The following is a 22914-nucleotide window of genomic DNA, read 5'->3' on the forward strand; positions in this document are numbered from 1 at the left end:
TGTTCGGTGCAAATTGTGCAGTAGACGGCTCACGTCAGAGCCTTATATTAGCCTTACTGTCCACTATATTGACAAAGAGTGGAATCTTTAAAAGAAATGCCTTCAAACATCATACTTTCCCGACGACCACACTCGTGAAGCTATAGCAGAGGGTCTCATTGAAGCTCTCGCCTCCTGGGGACTAAGTCAAGACAGACCGGTCTGCTTTACAACGGATAGTGGTGTGAACGTGGTGAAGGCCGCTCAAATCAACAAATGGACCCAACTGCAATGTTTTGGACATTGTCTGCACTTGGCCATTGGTAAGTAACCTTGTCAATTGTGTATTATTTATGTGATTGGTTAGATGAAACTAAATGCTTTTTAAAAACATTTTTATCAGCTGATTAAGTTAAATATTTCGATTTTTACATTTTAGGTACCTTTTCCTATTCATGGAAAAAGAAGAGAGACCTGTCAGTTGCTCAAAGAACACAACCTACCCCTGCATAACTTGGTGACAGTCGCCTACCAGGTGGGGATCACGTTAAAAGATGGTGCAAAGAGTACTGGAGCAGCAGAAAGACATTTCACAGGTCTTGTCCAGTGACAAGAAGACCTGGCACTTAGCTCCCACATATACAGTTGAAGTTTACATACACTTAGGTTGGAGTCAATAAAACTCGTTGCTGACCCACTGTATCACAATTCCAGTGGGTCAGAAGTTTACATACACTTAGTTGACTGTGCCTTTAAACTGCTTGGAAAATTCCAGAAAATGATGTCATGGCTTTAGAAGCTTTTGATAGGCTAATTGACATCATTTGAGTCAATTGGAGGTGGACCTGTGGATGTATTTCAAGGCCTACCTTCAAATTCAGTGCCTCTTTGCTTGACATCATGGGAAAATCAAAAGATGTCAGACAAGACCTCAGAAAACAAATTGTAGACATCCAAGTCTTGTTCATCCTTGGGAGCAATTTCCAAACGCCTGAAGCTGCCACGTTCATCTGTACAAACAATAGTACGCAAGTATAAACACCATAGGACCACGCAGCCGTCATACCGCTCATGAACGAGCCGTGTTCGGTCTCCTAGAGATGAACGTACTTTGGTGCGAAAAGTGCAAATCAATCCCAGAACAACAGCAAAGGACCTTGTGAAGATGATGGAGGAAACCGATACAGAAGTATCTATATCCACAGTAAAACAGGACCTATATCGTCATAACCTGAAAGGCCGCTCATCAAGGAAGAAGCCACTGCTCTAAAACCACCATTAAAAAAAGCCAGACTACGGTTTGCAACTGCACATGGGGACAAAGATCATACTTTTTGGAGAAATGTCCTCTGGTCTCATGAAACAAAGATAGAACTGTTTGGTCATAATGACCATTGTTATGTTTGGAGGGAAAAGGGGGAGGCTTGCAAGCCGAAGAACACCATTCCAACTGTGAAGCACGGGGGTGGCAGCATCAAGTTGTGGGGATGCTTTGCTGCGGGAGGGACTGGTGCACCTCACAAAATAGATGGCATCATGAGAAGGAAAATTATGTGGATATATTGAAGCAACATCTCAAGACATCAGTTAGGAAGTTAGCTTGGTCGCAAATGGACAATGACCCCAAGCATACTTCCAAAGTTGTTGCAAAATGGCTCAAGGACAAAGTCAAGGCATTGGAGTGGCCATCACAAAGCCCTGACCTCAATCCCGTAGAAAATCTGTGGGCAGAACTGAAAAAGCAGGTGCGAGCAAGCATGTCCGAGCAATCCTGACTCAGTTACACCAGCTCTGTCAGGAGGAATGTGCCAAAATTCATCCAACTTATAGTGGGAAGCTTGTGGAAGGCTACCCAAAACGTTTGACCCAAGTTAAACAATTTATAAGCAATGCTACCAAATACTAATTGAGTGTATGTAAACTTTTCACCCACTGGGAATGTGATGAAATAAATAAAAGCTAAAATAAATCATTCTCTCTACTATTATTCTGACATTTCACATTCTTAAAATGAAGTGGTGATGCTGACTGACCTAAGACAGGGAATTTTTACTAGGATTAAATGTCAGGAACTGTGAAACTGAGTTTAAATGTATTTGGTTAAGGTGTATGTAAACTTCTGACTTCAACTGTAGATGTTCTTGAGTCCATCATCACTCCTAGAATTCACCGATGCTCTGTCCGGTGAGTCTCATGTCAGTGGTTCTTACCTGAAGCCAGTACTACACCTGTTCAATACAGAGGTCATGAAACCTAATGATGGTGAAATGGAGCTCACCCAAACCATCAAAACGATAGTCATGGACTATCTGAATGAGAAATATGATGATCTAGCCACAGATGACCTCCTGGACATAGCCTCGTTGGTCGACCCTCGGTTTAAAACACATTACATCTAAGAGGAGAAGGTGGGCCACATAAAAGCGAGAGCTGTCTCAGATGGTCAATGAGGGCCATCCAAGCCCAGCACAGGGAGACGTTGCTGCTGCTTCACCACAACTGCCAGCTAAAAAGAGAAAGTCACTGGGCAGTTTTTTTCAAAAAGCCATGCTCCACCACCACAGGTCTTACTGAAATCCAGCTGGTAGAAAAGGAACTCAGCTGCTACTTTCAGTCTCCTGATGCAGACCGTGAAACCAATCCACTAGACTGGTGGAAGATCCACCCAAAAAACTTTCCCCAAGTCAGCCACCTGGCAAAGCGCTACCTGTGCATTCCTGCGACCAGCTCCCCCTCAGAGCATGTTTTTAGCACAGGTGGCAATATAGTGACCTGCCGTAGGGCAACTTTAAAGCCAGAGACCGTAGACAGACTTGTCTTTCTTGCTTTAAGACAACTACCCCAACGTCAACTGTGATGTGCCATTAGGCTAACAGTTATAATACACAGCCTTGCACTATTTGTTTTTTTATTTTCTGCTCTGCTTCTGACATGGCCTACCTCTTCCATGATGGCATAACAGTGGGATGTTTTGATTGTCTTGTCCCGGTCCTTGTATATATTTTTAAAGAAAGAAACAATCAAATTTTTCCATCTACGGACTGAACATACTCACCTGCAACCCGCCTCACCCAATGTGGTATGGATCTGCTATTTTTTTTTTTAATACTTAAGAACCATAACCCCTTTCAGAAGCTAGCCAGATAACTAGCTAGTAGTCAGTTAGCCACTGCTAGCGGTCATCACCGTTAACTCGGACATCTTCCAGCTTTAGCCCTGTCAACTGCAAAGCACGATATCAACCCAGAGCATTTCGGACTGCTTTTCTCCACCATATCTCCAGATTCCTACCGAAAGCTCTGAACCTTTACTCTGGATTATCTGTTAGCTAGCTGCTATCCGGGTGGCTACTCCTGGCTTACGTCTCTGTCCCGAAGCAAGCACCAGTTAGCCTGGAGTTAGCCTCGAGCTAGGCTCATCTCCCGGCTAGCTGAAGAAATACATCAGATAATCCCTGGGCTTCATTTACCTATTTTTTTCCAATTGGCCTGGACCCTTTGCTGCCCCGCCGATCCATCACGACTGGTCTGCCGACGTAACCGTACGAGGGGGTTTCAATCAGGCTCCCCCGTTGCGACGTCCCCCTGAGGCCCATCTGCTAGCCCTGGCCTGCTAGCGGTCTGAATCACCCTATGATTACTCGGCTACACATGCCTCTCCCTAATGTCAATATCCCTTGTCTATTACTGTTTTGGTTAGTAATCTTTGTCTTATTTCACTGTAGAGCCTCCAGCCCTGCTCAATATGCCTTAGCTAGCCCTGTTCCGCACCTGGCGTTAATGGTGCTTCTAGAGACACAACCTCTCATCGTCACTCAATGCCTAGGCTTACCTCCACTGTACTCACATCCTACCATACCCTTGTCTGTACATTATGCCTTGAATCTATCCTTCTGTGCCCAGATACCTGCCCCCTTTACTCTCTGTTCCGAACGCACTAGACGACCAGTTCTTTTAGCCTTTAGCCATACTCTTATCCTACTCGTCCTCTGTTCCTCTGGTGATGTAGAGGTTAACCCAGCCCTTTGTGTCCCCAGGTGCTCTCATTTGTTTACTTCTGTAACCATAAATGCCTTGGTTTCATGCATGTTAACATCAGAAGCCTCCTCCCTAAGTTTGTTTTATTCACTGCTTTAGTAGACTCCGCCAACCCGGATGTCCTAGCCGTGTCTGAATCCTGACTTAGGAAGACCACCAAAAACCCTGAAATTTCCATCCCTAACTACATCTTCCGACAAGATAGAACTGCCAAAGGGGGCGGAGTTGCAATCTACTGCAGAGAGAGCCTGCAGAGTTCTGTCTTACTATCCAGGTCTGTACCCAAACAATTCGAGCTTCTACTTTTAAAAATCCACCTTTCCAGAAACAAGTCTCTCAGCGTTGCTGCTTGTTTATAGACCCCCCTTCAGCCCCCAGCTGTGCCCTGGACACCATATGTGAATTGATCGCCACCTATCTATCTTCAGAGTTCGTATTGTTCGGTGACCTAAACTGGGACATGCTTAACACCTTGGCCGTACTATAATCTAAGCTAGATGCCCTCAATCTCCACAAATTATCAAGGAACCTACCAGGTACAACCCTAAATCCGTAACCATGGGCAACCTCATATCATCCTGACCCCCTTGCCCTCTAAATACACCTCTGCTGTCTTCAACCAGGATCTCAGCGATCACTGCCTCATTGCCTGGGTGCGTAATGGGTCCGCGGTCAAACGACCACCCCTCATCTCTCAAACGCTCCCTAAAACACTTCAGCGAGCAGGCCTTTCTTACCGACCTGGCCCGGTTATCCTGGAAGGATATTGACCTCATCCCGTCAGTAGAAGATGCTTGGTTGCTCTTCAAAAGTGCTTTCCTCTCCATCTTAAATAAGCATGCCCCGTTTAAAAAAATGTAGAACTAAGAACAGATATAGCCCTTGGTTCACTCCAGACCTGACTTCCCTTGACCAGCACAAAAACATCCTGTGGCGTTCTGCATTAGCATCGAATAGCCCCTGCGATGTGCAAGTCTTCAGGGAAGTAAGGAACCAATATACTCAGTCAGTTAGGAAAGCAAAAGCTAGCTTTTTCAAACAGAATTTTGCTTCCTGTAGCACAAATTCCAAAAGGTTTTGGGACACTAAAGTCCATGGAGAATAAGAGCACCTCCTCCCAGCTGCCCACTGCACTGAGGATAGAAAACACTGTCACTACCGATTTTTAAATATACGATAATCTCCCCCCCCCCCCCGCTTCTCCTTCACCCAAATCCAAACAGTTGATGTTCTGAAAGAGCTGCAACATCTGGATCCCTACAAATCAGCTGGGCTAGACAATCTGGACACTATCTTTCTAAAATTATCAGCCTCAACCCCTAGTACTAACCTGTTCACTCTTTCGTATTGTCTGAGATCCCTGAAGATTGGAAAGCTGCCGCGGTCATCCCCTCTTCAAAGGGGGAGACACCTTAGAACCAAACTGTTACAGACCTACAGTTGAAGTCGCAAGTTTACTTTCACCTTAGCCAAATACATTTAAACTCAGTTTTTCTCAATTCCCCAATTCCTAAAAATTCCCTGTTTTTAGGTCAGTTAGGATCACTACTTTATTTTAAGAATGTGAAATGTCAGAATAATGGTACAGTGATTTTATTTCAGCTTTTACTTCTTTCTTCACATTCCCAGCGGGTCAGAAGTTTACACGCACTCAATTAGTATTTGGTAGCATTTCCTTTCAATTGTTTAATTTGGGTAAAACGTTTTGGGTAGCCTTCAACAAGCTTCCCACAATAAGTTGGGTGAATTTTGGCCCATTCCTCCTGACAGAGCTGGTGTAACTGAGTCAGGTTTGTAGGCCTCCTTGCTCCTACACGCTTTTTCAGTTCTGCCCACAAATGTTCTATAGGGTTGAGGTCAGGGCTTTGTGATGGCCACTCCAATACATTGACTTTGTTGTCCTTAAGCCATTTTGCCACAACTTTGGTAGTATGATGGGGTCATTGTCCATTTGGAAGACCCATTTGCGACCAAGCTTTAACTTCCTGACTGATGTCTTTGTCCCCATGTGCAGTTGCAAACCGTAGTCTGGCTTTTTTATGGCGGTTTTGGAGCATGGCTTCTTCCTTGCTGAGCGGCCTTTCAGGTTATGTCGATATAGGACTCGTTTTACTGTGGATATAGATACTTTTGTACCTGTTTTCTCCAGCGTCTTCAAGGTCCTTTGCTGTTCTGGGATTGATTTGCATTTTTCGCACAAAGTACGTTCATCTCTAGGAGATAGAACGCGTCTGTTTCCTGAGCGGTATGACGGCTGCGTGGTCCCATGGTGTTTATACTCGCGTACTATTGTTTGCACAGATGAACGTGGTACCTTCAGGCGTTTGGAAATTGCTCCCAATGATGAAGCAGACTTGTGGAGGTCTACAATTGTTTTTTTTTTCTGAGGTCTTGGCTGATTTCTTTTGATTTTCCCATGATGTAAAGCAAAGAGGCACTGAGTTTGAAGGTAGGCCTTGAAATACACCCACAGGTACACCTTCAATTAGGCTAATTGACATAACTTAAGTTATCAGAAGTTTCTAAAGCCATGACATTTTCTGGAATTTCCCATTTCTAGAATTGTGATGCTGTGAATTATAAGTGAAGTAATCTTTCTGTAAACAATTGTTGGAAAAATGACTTGTGAATCAAAAAGTAGATGTCCTAACCAACTCGTCAAAACTGTAATTTGTTAACAAGGAATTTATGGGTTGGTTGAAAAAGGAGTTTTAATTACTCTAACCTAAGTGTATGTAAACTTCTGACTTCAACTGTATATCCATCCTGCCCTGCCTTTTTTTTAAACTTTGAAAGCCAAGTTAATAAACAGATCACCGACCATTTCGAATCCCACCGTTCGTTCTCCACTATGCAATCTGGATTTCGAGCTGGTCATGGGTGCACCTTGGCCACGCTCAATGTCCTAAACAATATCATAACTGCCATCGATAAGAGACAGTACTGTGCAGCCGTCTTCATCAACCTGGCCAAGGCTTTCGACTTTGTCGATCACCGCATTCTCATCGGCAGACTCAATAACCTTTAGCTTCTCAAATGACTGCCTCTTCTGGTTCACTAACTACTTCTCAGATAGGTAAGTGTGTCAAATCAGACGGCCTGTTGTCCGGACCTCGGGCAGTCTCTATGGGGGTGCCACAGGGTGTAATTCTCAGGCCGACTCTTTTCTCTGTATATATCAATGATGTCGCTCTTGCTGCTGGTGATTCTCTGATCCACCTCTATGCAAACGATACCATTCTCTATACTTCTGGCCCTTCTTTGGACAGTGTGTTAACAAACCTCCAAATGAGCTTCAACGCCATACGACACTCTTTCCGTGGCCTCCAACTGCTTTTAAATGCTAGTAAAACGAAGTGCATGCTCTTCAACCGCACTCTCCCGGCCGACTAGCATCATTATTCTGGACGGTTCTGACTTAAAATACACTGCTCAAAAAAATAAAGGGAACACTTAAACAACACAATGTAACTCCAAGTCAATCACACTTCTGTGAAATCAAACTGTCCACTTAGGAAGCAACACTGATTGAATATAAATTTCACATGCTGTTGTGCAAATGGAATAGACAACAGGTGGAAATTATAGGCAATTAGCAAGACACCCCCAATAAAGGAGTGGTTCTGCAGGTGGTGACCACAGACCACTTCTCAGTTCCTATGCTTCCTGGCTGACGTTTTGGTCACTTTTGAATGCTGGCGGTGCTTTCACTCTAGTGGTAGCATGAGACGGAGTCTACAACCCACACAAGTGGCTCAGGTAGTGCAGCTCATCCAGGATGGCACATCAATGCGAGCTGTGGCAAGAAGGTTTGCTGTGTCTGTCAGCGTAGTGTCCAGAGCATGGAGGCGCTACCAGGAGCCAGGCCAGTACATCAGGAGACGTGGAGGAGGCCGTAGGAGGGCAACAACCCAGCAGCAGGACCGCTACCTCCGCCTTTGTGCAAGGAGGAGCAGGAGGAGCACTGCCAGAGCCCTGCAAAATGACCTCCAGCAGGCCACAAATGTGCATGTGTCTGCTCAAACGGTCAGAAACACACTCCATGAGGGTGGTATGAGGGCCCGACGTCCACAGGTGGGGGTTGTGCTTACAGCCCAACACCGTGCAGGACGTTTGGCATTTGCCAGAGAACACCAAGATTGGCAAATTCGCCACTGGCGCCCTGTGCTCTTCACAAATGAAAGCAGGTTCACACTGAGCACATGTGACAGACGTGACAGAGTCGGGAGACGCCGTGGAGAACGTTCTGCTGCCTGCAACATCCTCCAGCATGACCGGTTTGGCGGTGGGTCCGTCATGGTGTGGGGCGGCATTTCTTTGGGGGGCCGCACAGCCCTCCATGTGCTCGCCAGAGGTAGCCTGACTGCCATTAGGTACCGAGATGAGATCCTCAGACCCCTTGTGAGACCATATGCTGGTGCGGTTGGCCCTGGGTTCCTCCTAATGCAAGACAATGCTAGACCTCATGTGGCTGGAGTGTGTCAGCAGTTCCTGCAAGAGGAAGGCATTGATGCTATGGACTGGCCCGCCCGTTCCCCAGACCTGAATCCAATTGAGCCCATCTGGGACATCATGTCTCGCTCCATCCACCAACGCCACGTTGCACCACAGACTGTCCAGGAGTTGGCGGATGCTTTAGTCCAGGTCTGGGAGGAGATCCCTCAGGAGACCATCCACCACCTCATCAGGAGCATGCCCAGGCGTTGTAGGGAGGTCATACAGGCACGTGGAGGCCACACACACTACTGAGCCTCATTTTGACTTGTTTTAAGGACATTACATCAAAGTTTGATCAGCCTGTAGTGTGGTTTTCCACTTTAATTTTGAGTGTGACTCCAAATCCAGACCTCCATGGGTTGATAAATTGGATTTCCATTGATTATTTTTGTGATTTTGTTGTCAGCACATTCAACTATGTAAAGAAAAAAGTAATTAATAAGATTATTTCATTCAGATCTAGGATGTGTTATTTTAGTGTTCCCTTTATTTTTTTGAGCAGTGTATGTGGACAACTACAAATACCTAGGTGTCACGTTAGACTGTAAACTCTCCTTCCAGACACACATCAAGCTTCTCCAATCCAAAATTAAATCTAGAATCAGCTTCCTATTTTGCAACAAAGCCTCTTTCACTCACGCTGCTAAACATACCTTCGTAAAACTGACTCTCCAACTGATCCTTCGGCGATGTCATTTACAAAATAGCCTCCAACACTCTACTCAGACTGCATCCAATTTGCTATCACAGTTCCATCCATTTTGCCACCAAAGCCCGATATACTACCCACCACTGCGACCTCTATGCTCTCGTTTGCTGGCCCTCACTTATATTCGTCGCCAAATCCACTGGCTCCAGGTCATCTATAAGGCGGGGCTTTACCTAGCAAAGACTTTTCAGCTCACTGGTCACCATAGAAACACGTGTGCAGGTATATTGCACTGGTCATCCCCAAAGCCAACACTTCCTTTGGCCGCCTTTTTTTCCAGTTCTCTGTTGCCAATGACAGGAACTATTTGCAAAAATCACTGAAGTTGGAGAGTCATATCTCCCTCACTTACTTTAAGCATCAGCTGTCAGAGCAGCTTACCTGTACACAGCCAATCTGTAAATAGCACACCCAACTACCTCCTCCCCATATTATTACTTGCCCTCTTGCACCCCTGTATCTCTACTTGCACATCATCATCTGCACATCTATCACTCCAGTGTTAATGCTAAATTGTAATTATTTTCACCTCTGTGGTCTATTTATTGCCTAACTCCCTGCTCTTCTACATTTGCACACGCTCTACGTAGATCTTTCTATTTTTCTATTGTGTTATTAACTGTACATTTGTTTGTTTAACTGTTGTTTTTGGCGCACTGCTATGCTTTATCTTGGCCAGGTTGCAGTTGTAAATGAGAACTTGTTATCAACTGGCCTACCTGGTTAAATAAATGTGAAATAAAATAAGCAACATTGAAGCCTTTGGTTTGTTCGGGCATTCTTATTCTGATGCAGAAATGACCCTTGTAAACATTATTTGATTAATATCATGAGAATTATCGTTATCGAATAAAAATTATATTATTTAAATTTATATTGCCCCAGCCTTATTGTGGAGGCCAGGTCATCTGATGCAGCACTCCATATTTCCATCAATCTAATGTCCATTGCTCGTGTTTCTTGGCCCGAGTCACTTCTTATTGGTGGTGTTATTAAATAGTAGTTTCTTTACAGCAGTTCGACCATGAAGGCCTGATTCACTCGGTCTCCTCTGAACTATTGATGTTCAGATGTCTGTTACTTGAACTCTGTGAAGCATTTATTTGGGCTGCAATCTGAGGTCCAGTTAACTCTATTGAACTTATCTACAGCAGAGGTACTTCTGGGTCTTCCTTTCCTGTGGCAGTCATCATGAGTGCCAGTTTCATCATGGCACTTGATGGTTTTTGCGACTGCACCTTGAAGGAACTTTCAAAGCAATGATGGACTTTCGTTTCTCCTTGCTCATTTGAGCTGTTCTTGCCATAATATGGACTTGGTCTTTTACTAAATAGGGCTATGTTCTGTGTACCACACCTACCATGTCACAACCACAACTGATTGACTCAAACACATTAAGAAGGAAATAAATTCCACAAATTGACTTTTAATAAGGAATTTTATATAAAATATATTTGGATTTTTTTGTTGTTGTGGTTACTACCTGATTCCATGTTATTTTATGGTTTTGACTTCACTATTATTCTACATTGTAGAAAATGGTACAAATAAAAACCCTTGAATGAGTAGGTGTGTCCAAACTTTTGACTGGTACTGTACTTCATTTCATTTATTTTATTTTATTTTTTCATCTCGTACCGGTGGACCTTCATTCGTTTCTTGTGAGGCCTGTGGGCTTCCTAGAGCAAAACAACCGACATTTACGTGTTTGAGAGTCTCGTCTTTCCATAGAGGGGTCATAACCGTTTGGACGCTGCAGACTATTTTGTGAGAAGACCGGTTTTTGGGATGTCTCATGGTCTGATGTACACCGCTCTTACCTTTCACCGCAGATGCGGAAGTGCGACATCGACGGATGCGGAGGATTTGAGACATCCAATGCAAAACAATTCCGATGTCTCTACCTTTAAACCTACAGATTTTTATGGGGATTTTTCTATGCTAATCCGCAGGTGCTGGTCCCTGAAGGCATTCAAAATGCAGCTTGTGGATTCACTTTGATGTGGCTACAGTGGCGGGGAGCCAAGAGTGTCCTACCAGTGCGTGTGGACAGAGTTGTAACTTGTTTGAAGGCCAGTTGTGAGGGTGTGCATCCGGAGTGGATGCAGGGCAAAGAGTGGGAGATGTATAGAAACCTCCTTTCAGTGTTCGGTGCTCTTTGCAGGATGTGTCTGTGCTTTCAGAAGTTCCATGACATGCAGGCTAAATGCAAACGCTAAAGTCAAACTGCACGCAGAGACATACAAATGGTATCCGCAAGTTCATCCGACTCTGGAGAAGTAGAATGAGGGCCTCATTGCCAAAATCCCGAAGTGTCCCTTTAAACAGCTGTTAATTTGATCGGTAGCAGGTAATTCTGTTCTGATTTTAAGATTTGAACAGCAGAGGAGAGGAAGCTTTTTGTCTTAGTTGTTGGGAAAATGGTCAAAGTAGTTGATTTTTGTGTCGAGTTACATTGCATTCTATTCACTGTAAGCAATGTTTGGAGTGACGATCACAATGGAACCTTCAGAATGCAGAGAAATTCCCGTACGTGGATGGAGGACAAAAGAATGGCAGTTTAATATTTTTTTAAATGCTCAAAAACTATTTGATCTGTCTACACGTTTTAATGTTTGAACAGCATTTCTACCTTAAACAATGTAAGAGGAGTAGCTTTGTAAAAAAAAATATATAACAACTATAAGTCCAAAATAATTCTTACAATATCTAGTGTGGCTGCTGTCGCAAGTCTTATAAGTCGAAGTTTGTTGGAGATTTAAAGTGGGGACTCTATTATTAGTGGGGCTTGCGAAGAAAAAAAAATCTATTGCATTTTTAAAGCAACTTTCCACCTACAGTGGGTGCTCAGTGCTTTACATTGTAAGGGGGGAAAACACCTCTTCCACCACTCATGTAGCACTGCAACCATTTTGTGCCAGAACACTCACCACAAATCAGTTATTATGGTGGAAAGGTTAGGAGTGTTGCATGCCAATTGGAAATCAATTGGATGATTAGGTGGCCATGATTTGAAAGGGGCCAGGTTGGGAATTTAGCCAGGACACCAGGCTCTTACAGTAAGTGCCATAGGGTTTTTAATGACCACCGAGACTGCACTCTACATCCTGGGTTCTCCCGTAGACCAGAGGGAAGAGTGCCCCCTACTCCAACACAACTTCCATATCTCTAATGGTTTCTCTCGCTCTCTGTAGCATGGGAAAGACTTTGAGGCGATCCAGACGAACATAGCTTTGAAGCATAAGAAGAAGGGGAAGCCAGCCAGCATGGTGAAGAACAAAGAGCAAGTCCGACACTTCTACTACCGCACCTGGCACAAGATCTCCAAGCACATCGACTTCGCCAATGGTAAGCTAGCTTGTCTCTCTGTTTCGCTCTCTTTCGTTATTTCTCATAGAAATCTCCACTCACCTCTTGCTTGTTTAGTCTCATTTTCTTTTTTTTTATGCCCGTGTTTCGGTTTGTTGACTAAAACATTGACCTTCAAAATCAGTGTGAAACTTTGCCTGCGACCTGTATGCAAAGTTTCACTTGCGAATGCCAACTGGTCTTCATAAAAAGCAGTTTGGTTGCAATCTGCGTTCATTTCTTCTTTTGAATCCTGTTATGTTTGACACACACACACCTGCAAGCGACTCATTAAATGTGCAAGAGAGAAACTGTCTTTTGATCTTACTATCAGTGTGAGACCTGTCTTTAAATTGGTTGTGGAGTACCCAAGATCACTGGTGTGCTGCAGTTGTTTTCTTTTCACTTTTATCCCATAACATGCCCAGTTCCTCCTGTCCCACAGTGTACTCCCGTGTGCTGAAGAAGTCTTCTCAGGAGCTCTATGGTCTAATCTGCTACGCTGAACTCAGGAAGAAGGTTGGAGGATGTAAGTCAAGCAGGGGGTGGGGGGGCTGTATCTGTCTGTCTTGGATGGTGTGTTTGTGACACTGGCCTCAGTCTGGCTCTGTTTCTGGGGCTGATTTAAGTGTTGCGCTGGACAGGGCTGGGGTCATGAGGGACAGTTAAGTGTGGCGTTAATGTTACTATGTCTGTGTTAATCTTGTATCCAAAGATGGCTTTTCTACCTCCTGTTGGAGGACATTGCAGATATGTTAATGTTTGTGTTGTCTTCACAAAGCAAGAGCACGGAGGTACGCACTCTAGCTTTTCTAACTCTGTTGTTCTTCATAGTGATGGACGATAAGAACGTGGCCAAGCTTAACGAGCTCATCCAACAGGGGTAAGACTGAGACCAAAAATGATATCAATGTAACCACAGCTTTTTGAAATATACCACCTCTTTTCTCCAAGACTTTAGGGTTATAAGTAGTTGATTTGTTTATACATTTGAAATAAACCATTATATACACCCGTTTATTATGTACACCCATCTAGTACCTGGTCGGTACCCCCTTTGCCTCTAGAATAGCCTGAATTCTTCGGGGCATGGGTTCTACAAGTCGGACATTTTCCACAGGGATGTTGGTCTGTTTTCAAGCGATGGCATCGCGCAGTTGCGGCAAATTGGACGGCGTTACATTGCCGCCACCAGTCTGTATTGTTGACACCAGGAAGGATGGGTCCATGGACTCGTGCTGCTTACGCCCAATCCTTACTGTGCCATCAGCATGACGCAACAATAATCGTGAATCGGGACTGGCACTGTCAATGTTTTTTGTCGCACCATTCTCAGGAAACCCTGGAAACTGTCGTTCATGAAAAGCCATTGAGTGCTGACGTTTCTGAGATAGTGGATCCGGCGTGCCTGGCACAGACGATCATACCACGCTCAATCGCTTCTGTCACTCACTTTGCCCATTCTAATGTTCAAACAGTAACTTGATGCCTGTCTGGCTGCTTTATATAGCAAACCACGGCCACGTGACTCACTGTCGGAAGTTGAGGGAGCTTGCAATTGGCATGCTAACTGCAGGAATGTTCATTAGAGCTGTTGGCAGAGAATTGAATGTTCATTTTTCTACCATAAGTCGCCTCCAACTTCTTTTTATTGAATTTGGCAGTATGTCCAACCGGCCTCACAACGGCAGACTACATGTAATCAGGACAGCCCAGAACCTCTACATGCTGCTTCTTCACTTGCGTGATCGTCTGAGACCTGCCAACAGGACAGCTGATGAAATTGAGGAGTATTTCTGTCTGTAATAAAGGCCTTTTGTGAAAAGAAAAAATAAAATAATTCTGATTGGCTGGGCCTGGCTCCCAAGTGGGTGGGCCTATGCCCAGTCATGTGAAATCTATAGATTAGGGCCTCATTTCTTTCTTTAAATTAACTGACTTCCTTACTGTCAAATTCTCTAAAATGATGGAGGCAGCTTATGGTAAAGAAATGAACATTAACGTTTCTGGCAACCACTCTGGTGGACATTCCTGCAGTCAGCATGCCAACTGAACACTCCCTCAAAACTTGAGACATCTGTGGCATTTTGTTGTGACTGAACTGGACATTTTAGTGGCCTTTTATTTTCCCCAGCACAAGGTGCACCTGTGTAATGATCATGCTGTTTTATCAGCTTCTTGATATTTCACACCTGTCAGGTGGCTGGATTATCAACACTTCACATTTAGAGTTTTTGTTCAGTGTAGATAGTTGATATTGTGCAATTGTCATTTTTGGTGTAGTTTGTTTTTTGCAATTATCTCATGTTTCTGCTCTATTCTCCCAGGGCCACCACGGTGCGTTCTAAAGGCAGGAACCTGCGCATCAAAGCTCCCATGTGCCGTGCGCTCAAGAGGCTATGTGACCCAGATGGTGAGTGGACACACGCACAAACACACATTAACAGACACTCACACAGCAGGAAGAGGGAGGAAGTGTATGAATGGGGACGTTGAGTCATGCATGTGGGCAGGAGGGGATGGATTTCCATGGCAATACTCGGGAAGGGGGCGGTATGAGTAGGGGAGAGTAAGTGGTGGTGATGATGATGCTGATCATCTTAGGACTGGAGAGAACAAATGTTATCCCTCTTTCCTTTACACCTCCCTCACTCACTCTCTCTCAGGAGTGAGTGATGAAGAAGACCAGAAGCCTGTGCGTCTACCTCTGAAGGTCGCCGTGGAGCTGCAGCCGCGTAGCAACCACTCCTGGGCCCGTGTCCAGAGTCTTGCCCATAATCCCCGCCTCAGGTCAGTGTCAACTGACTATAAAGACTATCATTTCTGAAGATTTTTTTTGTCTATCTTCCTGTATACGAAAGGTGTACCGCAGGGTCAGTATTGGGACCAGTTCTCTTTTAATATTTATATAAATAAAACTGTGTTGAAACGTGTGATATTAATCTGTATGCAGACGATGCTGTTATGCATGCTGTTGCCCCAACTGTAGATGTTGTGTTGAGCTGCAATCTGACTTTGTTGCCTTACAACAAGCACTGGTTGGTTTAGAACTTATGCGGGCTAGACTAAATGCATGTTCTCTAATTCTTTCAGATGGACTACATATTTATTCATTGAGTGTTTCTCCCATAGATCGGGTTTCCGCCTATAAATGTCTGGACATTTGGATTGATAAACACTTAACGTTGAAGAAGCATACTGATGAAATCCATGGCGTTTTGTTTTATAGTATGAAGAGTACAGTTTAACGTAGCTGAATAAATCAAAAGGATATTTTCTCCAAACAATATGAGGGTGTGTACATGCAGCTATTGTGTTGAGCTGTTAACAAAGAAACAAGTCCTGCTATATGTTCTGATTTTTAACCTCTATGGGCTAGCGTCCCACCTACTCAACAGCCAGTGTAATCCCGTGGCGCGATATTCAAATACCTCAAAAATACGACTATTTTACACCATTTTAAAGACAAGACTCTCGTTAATCTAACCACACTGTCCGATTTCAAAAAGGCTTTACAACGAAAGCAAAACATTAGATTATGTCAGCAGAGTACCCAGCCAGAAATAATGACACCCATTTTTCAAGCTAGCATATAATGTCACAAAAACCCAAACCACAGCTAAATGCAGCACACTAACCTTTGATCTTCATCAGATGACACACTTAGGACATTATGTTATACAATACATGCATGTTTTGTTCAATCAAGTTCATATTTATATCAAAAAACAGCTTTTTACATTAGCATGTGACTAGCATTCCCACCGAACACTGCCGGTGAATTTACTAAATTACTCACGATAAACATTCACAAAAAACATAATTATTTGAAGAATTATAGATACAGAACTCCTCTATGCACTCGATATATCCGATTTTAAAATAGCTTTTCTGTGAAAGCACATTTTGCAATATTCTAAGTAGATAGCCCGGCATCACAGGGCTAGCTATTTAGACACCCAGCAAGTTTAGCACTCACCAAAGTCAGATTTACTATAAGAAAAATGTTATTACCTTTGCTGTTCTTCGTCAGAATGCACTCCCAGGACTTCTACTTCAATAATAAATGTTGGTTTGGTCCCAAATAATCCATTGTTATATCCAAATACCGCCGTTTTGTTCGTGCGTTCAAGACACTATCCGAAAGGGTAAATAAGGGTGACGCGCATTTCGTGACAAAATATTTCTAAATATTCCAGTACCGTACTTCGAAGCATGTCAACCGCTGTTTTAAAATCAATTTTTATGCAATTTTTCTCGTAAAAAAGCGATAATATTCCGACCGGGAAAGCGTGTATACGTACAAAGAGAGAGAAAATAAAAACATCTCGTGCCCTCATGCACGAGCCTGAGTCTGAGTACTCTGACTGGCCACTATCCAAACGCGATAATGTGTTTCAGACTGGGGCTGCCTCGATATCATTCAGCTTTTTCCCGGGCTCTGAGAGCCTATGGGAGCTGTAGGAAGTGTCACGTTACAGCAAAGATCCTCAGTCTTCAATAAACAGAGACAAGAAGAACAAGATCTTGTCAGAGAGGGCACTTCCTGTAAGGAATCCTCTCAGGTTTTTGCCTGCCATATGAGTTCTGTTATACTCACAGATACCATTCAAACAGTTTTAGACACTTTAGGGTGTTTTCTATCCAAAGCCAATAATTATATGCATATTCTAGTTACTGGGCAGGGGTAGTAACCAGATTAAATCGGGTACGTTTTTTATCCGGCCGTGTCAATACTGCCCCCTAGCCCTAACAGGTTAATACATTCTAAGGCTGCATGATGCCACTAATGATTTGGGGAAAAGAATAGCATGAAAGGCATGAGCTCTGCATTGTTTTTTTGTGCCAGCTGAATACGCCTGATCAGTCTCATTCGCAATTTGACAAACACTTGATAATGACTCAAATTTCCCAGCGGCATCCCCTTTTTGTGGCCGTAATGCCCCCTAAAAAAAAATACATACCTTTTTTGGCCGGTGGTCTTTGTGCCCTTGGCCTGAAAATAATAATTATAATTCTATTCTCCCGGCTTCGTTGCTTCCGAAGCACCTCTCAGATATCTGAATTCTTATTAGCCAATGCCAGTCACGTGATCGGGTCCTTCTCACAGGCTACAAGTGAAGACCGACACGTCGGGGACGCAACTGCGCGCGTCCTTATCGAATTCCGAAGCGCATGTTGAAGAACTGTCCACATTACTTTTCGTCAGCCAACATGAGTAGGCCTAATGAACAGCAAAAGGACTAGCCTATGTCAATCTACTATCCCCCATAGTACAAAAGTTTACCTATTCTGTGCGATTTAGTAAATATTTCAAACATAATCTGGGACAGTTGTGGGATGCGATAGATCCCAAGTTAATACAACCACTAGCTTCAAAAAAGCAATGAGGCTGACGCAACAGATCAGAACATTTAGCTTAAAATGTTGATAAACTATTAGGCTATTTCTTGACATAAGTGCAGCAATGTGCACATGGCAGTAGGCTATAAGCGTGAATGTTCCAAAATGCAATCAATTAGCGGGAAACCGGCATTCTCAAAAATCACCACAAATGCGATAATAAAAGCATTACATGCATAAAGGTGATTTCAAAATATATATATATTATCTTCCCCAAACTTGAAACTCACGTGCTGCGTGTATGTATGCCAGTTAGGCTAAACACCTGTTGTGAAGCGGATTAATATTCTTAATTTTAAGTTTTGTCCACTTAGATTGTGACACAAACTAGAGGTCGACCGATTATGATTTTTCAACGCCGATACCGATTATTGGAGGACCAAAAAAAGCCGATGCCGATTTGTTTTTATTTATTTGTAATAATGACAATTACAACAATATTGAATGAACACTTATTTTAACTTAATATAATACATCAATAAGATCAATTTAGCCTCAAATAAATAATGAAACATGTTCAATTTGGTTTAAATAATGCAAAAACAAAGTGTTGGAGAAGAAAGTAAAAGTGCAATATGTGCCATGTAAGCAAGCTGACGTTTAAGTTCCTTGCTCAGAACATGAGAACATATGAAAGCTGGTGGTTCCTTTTAACATGAGTCTTCAATATTCCCAGGTAAGAAGTTTTAGGTTGTAGTTATTATAGGAATTATAGGACTATTTCTCTCTACGATTTGTATTTCATATACCTTTGACTATTGGATGTTCTTATAGGCACTTTAGTATTGCCAGTGTAACAGTATAGCTTCCGTCCCTCTCCTCGCTCCTACCTGGGCTCGATCCAGGAACACATCGACAACAGCCACCCTCGAAGCAGCGTTACCCATGCAAAGCAAGTGATGTTTGAAACGCTATTAGTGCGCACCCGCTAACTAGCTAGCCATTTCACATGGGTTACACCAGCCTAATCTCAGGAGTTGATAGGCTTGAAGTCATAAACAGCGCAATGCTTGAAGCATTGCAAAGAGCTGCTGGCAAAACGCACGAAAGTGCTGTTTGAATGAATGCTTACGAGCCTGCTGCTGCCTACCATCGCTCTGTCAGACTGCTCTATCAAATCATAGACTTTATTATAACATAATAACACACAGAAATACGAGCCTTAGGTCATTAATATGGTAGAATCCGGAAACTATCACGTTTATTCTTTCAGTGTAATACGGAACCGTTCCGTATTTTATCTAACGGGTGGCGTCCATAAGTCTAAATATTCCTGTTACATTGCACAGCCTTCAATGTTATGTCATAATTACGTAAAATTCAGGCAAATTAGTTCGCAACGAGCCAGGTGGCCCAAACTGCTGCATATACCCTGACTCTGTTGCAAGAGAAGTGACACATTTTCCCTAGTTAAAAGAAATTCCTGTTAGCAGGCAATATTAACTAAATATGCAGATTTAAAATATGTACTTGTGTATTGATTTTAAGGAAGGCATTGATGTTTATGGTTAGGTACACGTTGGATAGGTACACGTGATGACCATGCTTTTTTGAGTGAGAGAACGTCGGTTTCTTACTTCATTTTAATTTATTGAAAATTATGAAGTATGAAATTACTTTTTAAGGATACAAGGTGCTGAAATTGTGTCAAAACACTTTTACTTGAGCATAGACTTAAGTGATTTGCTAAAATTTTCGATAAGATTTTGCATTGATGTCAGAGTGATTAGAGGGACAACTGTGCTGAATGCCAGGCAGTTAGCAAGTTTGGTAGGCTACTAATGCAGCATCAGAGCTTGGAGAACCCTATTACCGTGACTAAACGGTCACATGGAATTTGACTGCGGTCATGACCCGTGACCGCTGGTGTGGCTGTAATACAGTTACCGTGACAGCGCTAAATGTATCTTTTTCCCAAATTTTGTGTTGTGCTATATTTTTATTTTACATTTGTATTGATTGCTTTTTCCTATTTGATTGTTGTATTACTGATCAGGGCACCCTTGCTAATGAGAGCCTGGTCTCAATTGGGTTTTCCTTGAATAAATAATAGATTTAAAAAAAAAAAATCAAGATGGGCATAACAATCTTTATGATTTTGGGACACCCAACCCTGATTGTTTGGATCCCTAAACATAGCAGCCATTACATGAAGCATATTGTCATTATCATATTGAGTTTTGCTAGGTTGTGTCCTGCTGAACATGCCCTGTCAGTGTTTTGAGGTGTGTGTTGTCTACAGGAGCTGTCTTTGCTGAGAAATTAAGTATTTTCTAACATTGTTGTTCTGTGTGGTGATGTAGGATGGTGGTGGAGCTGCATCGGAAGGTGTCCAGCCTTATTGAGTTCCTGAAACAGAAGTGGGCCGTCCAGGACCAGCGCATCGTATCCTTCCACATCACAACAGTTATGTAATGGCCATCTTATAGCACTTAGACCACAACCTAACTGATTATTTTTTTTATCTGGTCGAGTATAGAATCACATGAAATTAGCACCAGACAACTAGCTGGTAAAAAGTCTCAAATGAGCTGATCCATAGTACTTCAAGAGATCAACAGATAATATTTAGCCAAGTTGATGCTCAATTCTTGTTTTTGTTTGACATCTCTGCTGACCCTCCTTGACCGTACTGTGTTCAGCTGAAGAGCCTGCAGGAGCGCGAGGCATTAGGGGGAACCCAGCAGCACAGTGGTAGCGGCAGCCCTGCTCTCCCCTGTAGAGCAGACAAGGAGGACCTGTTCCTATACCCAGCTGAGACTAGCACCTTGACCCCCCTGCCCAGTGTAGCCCGTGTGGTCCACTCCAAGGCCTCCTGCACTGTCCACTGGCAGGAGAGTGGCAAGCCCCGGCCCGGCCCCAAGGAGCTGATCCCCACCGCCCAGATTCTGGGCATCCAGGGGGCCCCGCTCCTCCTCCAACCCCGGGGGGGGGCGTGGCCAAACCTGGACGTAGTGGTGGGGATGCTCGACGTGTAGGGGTAGAGACCCCCATATCCACACCTGAAGGAGGAACGTCGGGAGGAGGAGCAGGGCCAGAGCACAAGAATCTGAACCAGATAACATCTCCTCCTGTACCTCCACTTCCTCCTCCTTTGTCTACGCTGCTGTTGTCTATGACTCAGAAACAGGAGGGTGGTGTAGCCGCGGGGCAGGTGGAACGGGAGAAGGGGCTGGGGGGGAGGACCAGGGGTAGGGGAGGCCTTGGGGGCCAAGGGAGGAGATGGGGACTCCAATTCTCAGGACCAGGGGGGCAGTTCTTGCTCTGCAACTGTTCCGTACAGGTTTGAAGAGCGGACCACAGGGGTTAACGGCAGTGACAGTGCCTCTCCAGAGAGGAACTCCCTCCCCCTGTTGGACCCACTGGTTCCCACCACACCTCCACCGGCACCGCGACAGGAGGAGGACGTCCCTCCAGACCAGGGGCAGGGGTGCGCAGCAGCCCCAGGAAAGGAAGAGTCTGGTGGGGTTGGTGGTGGAGGAGGAGGCAGCACACCAACCCCGGTGTCCTGCGGTCGGTCGGCCCAGCAGATCTGTCATGAGGGCTGGAGCTCGCGGGGGTCAGACAGCAACGTCACTCTGGCAGAGCTGTACCTGATGCTGGGGAAACCTGGGAAACTGCAGCTGGAGTACGAGTGGCAGCCGGCTGCTGTTGCAGTCCCGGAGCTGGGGGACGAGGGGCTACAGGGACCAGGGCAGACATTCCCACAACTACAGTCACCATGCCCCCTGCCCCCACCCTCCACCCACCGCGTCCTGCGCTGTCTGCTCCGGCTGGTGTCATCAGAGGTCAACCCCAAACCTGTGAGTCAACACGCCTAGTGAGGCATTCTTCATAGCCACTGGCCACATTCGAATTCTCTACACTTCGTCCGAAGTGTGCACTCCTGCACTCTCCCTCATGGATTTAAAAGTAATCAAATGGAAAGGGAAAAGGGGATACCTAGTCAGTTGTACAACTGAATGCATTCAACTGAAATGTCTTTCTCATTTAACCCAACCCATCTGAATCAGAGAGGTATGGGGGGCTGCCATAATCGACATCCAAGTCGTTGGTGTGAGGATTATGGTGGAACCACCCTCTAGCCGTGCTTACACCAAACATTTAAATGCATGAGGGGGAGGGAACGAGTGCACACTTCTGGAGAAGGGTAGAGAATCGGAATGCAGACACTTTGTAGGAGACTTTGTAAACAGATTATGCGATTTAATATCCTTAAGTCATTTTGTTTTCTTCTAATGCTCTCTCCCATCTCCTTTCCTCTCCTTCAGGCCCCAGAGCTGTGCTCCACAGCCACGTCTCCGGTAAAGCCATCCCAGGAGGAACAGTCCCTCACCCCCCCAGGCAAGGCCCCGGCTGTGGGGGTACGAAGCCCCAACTGTGGACGACCGCAGCCCCTGGGGGTCCGAGCGACAAAGCTGATGTTACCAAACACTGGATCCTCCGGTAGCTTACCAAACTCCTCTCACAAGCAAATGCGTGCGCGCACACACACAACACACACTTATCGAATCTTCTCCAGTAACTCCAAAGTTTTAGGTCAGAGGACCAATTCTTGAAGTAGTGTTTGTCTTTTACCTCGATCTTTCTATGACATCTCATGTACAGCAATACTAATTAACTGTAACCTTGGCTTTGAACCCCTCAGGTCGTAACCTCCCGCGGTCTCTGCTAGTGCCCGGGGGGGACTCAGATGGTGGGGTGTTTGCCGTTCCCACCACCCTGCCCCCCAACAGCTCCCGACACTCCCGCATGTTCTCTCCCAACAAGGAGGCCGAGCTCGCCTTCCGACAACAGCTTGACTCCATCAGCGTAAGGACATTTTGCATACTCTCCATATTTTGTCTGTCTCAGAAAAATAAACTAGCTGGACTCTATCAATATCTCTTCATCCCTTCCAATCATTTTATTTTCCCTCTTCAGGGATGCAAACTCGTCACT

At 44.5% G+C, this 22914-nt stretch overlaps 1 protein-coding gene across 1 annotated transcript in view; it reads left to right on the forward strand.

The window, feature by feature from the left end:
* cramp1 (cramped chromatin regulator homolog 1) overlaps positions 1-22914 on the forward strand; it is a 60405-nt gene that overhangs the window by 12496 nt on the left and 24995 nt on the right. Inside the window, exons 4-13 of the mRNA XM_045716043.1 lie at positions 12417-12570; positions 13016-13099; positions 13405-13453; positions 14898-14983; positions 15237-15360; positions 20277-20358; positions 20616-20945; positions 21117-21776; positions 22245-22419; positions 22622-22785. Of these exons, the coding sequence (XP_045571999.1) occupies positions 12417-12570; positions 13016-13099; positions 13405-13453; positions 14898-14983; positions 15237-15360; positions 20277-20358; positions 20616-20945; positions 21117-21776; positions 22245-22419; positions 22622-22785 (1908 nt within the window). The remainder of the gene's footprint in view (positions 1-12416; positions 12571-13015; positions 13100-13404; positions 13454-14897; positions 14984-15236; positions 15361-20276; positions 20359-20615; positions 20946-21116; positions 21777-22244; positions 22420-22621; positions 22786-22914) is intronic.

This window comes from Salmo salar, chromosome ssa03 (genome assembly GCF_905237065.1).
Source record: "Salmo salar chromosome ssa03, Ssal_v3.1, whole genome shotgun sequence".
Classification (NCBI taxonomy): domain Eukaryota; kingdom Metazoa; phylum Chordata; class Actinopteri; order Salmoniformes; family Salmonidae; genus Salmo; species Salmo salar.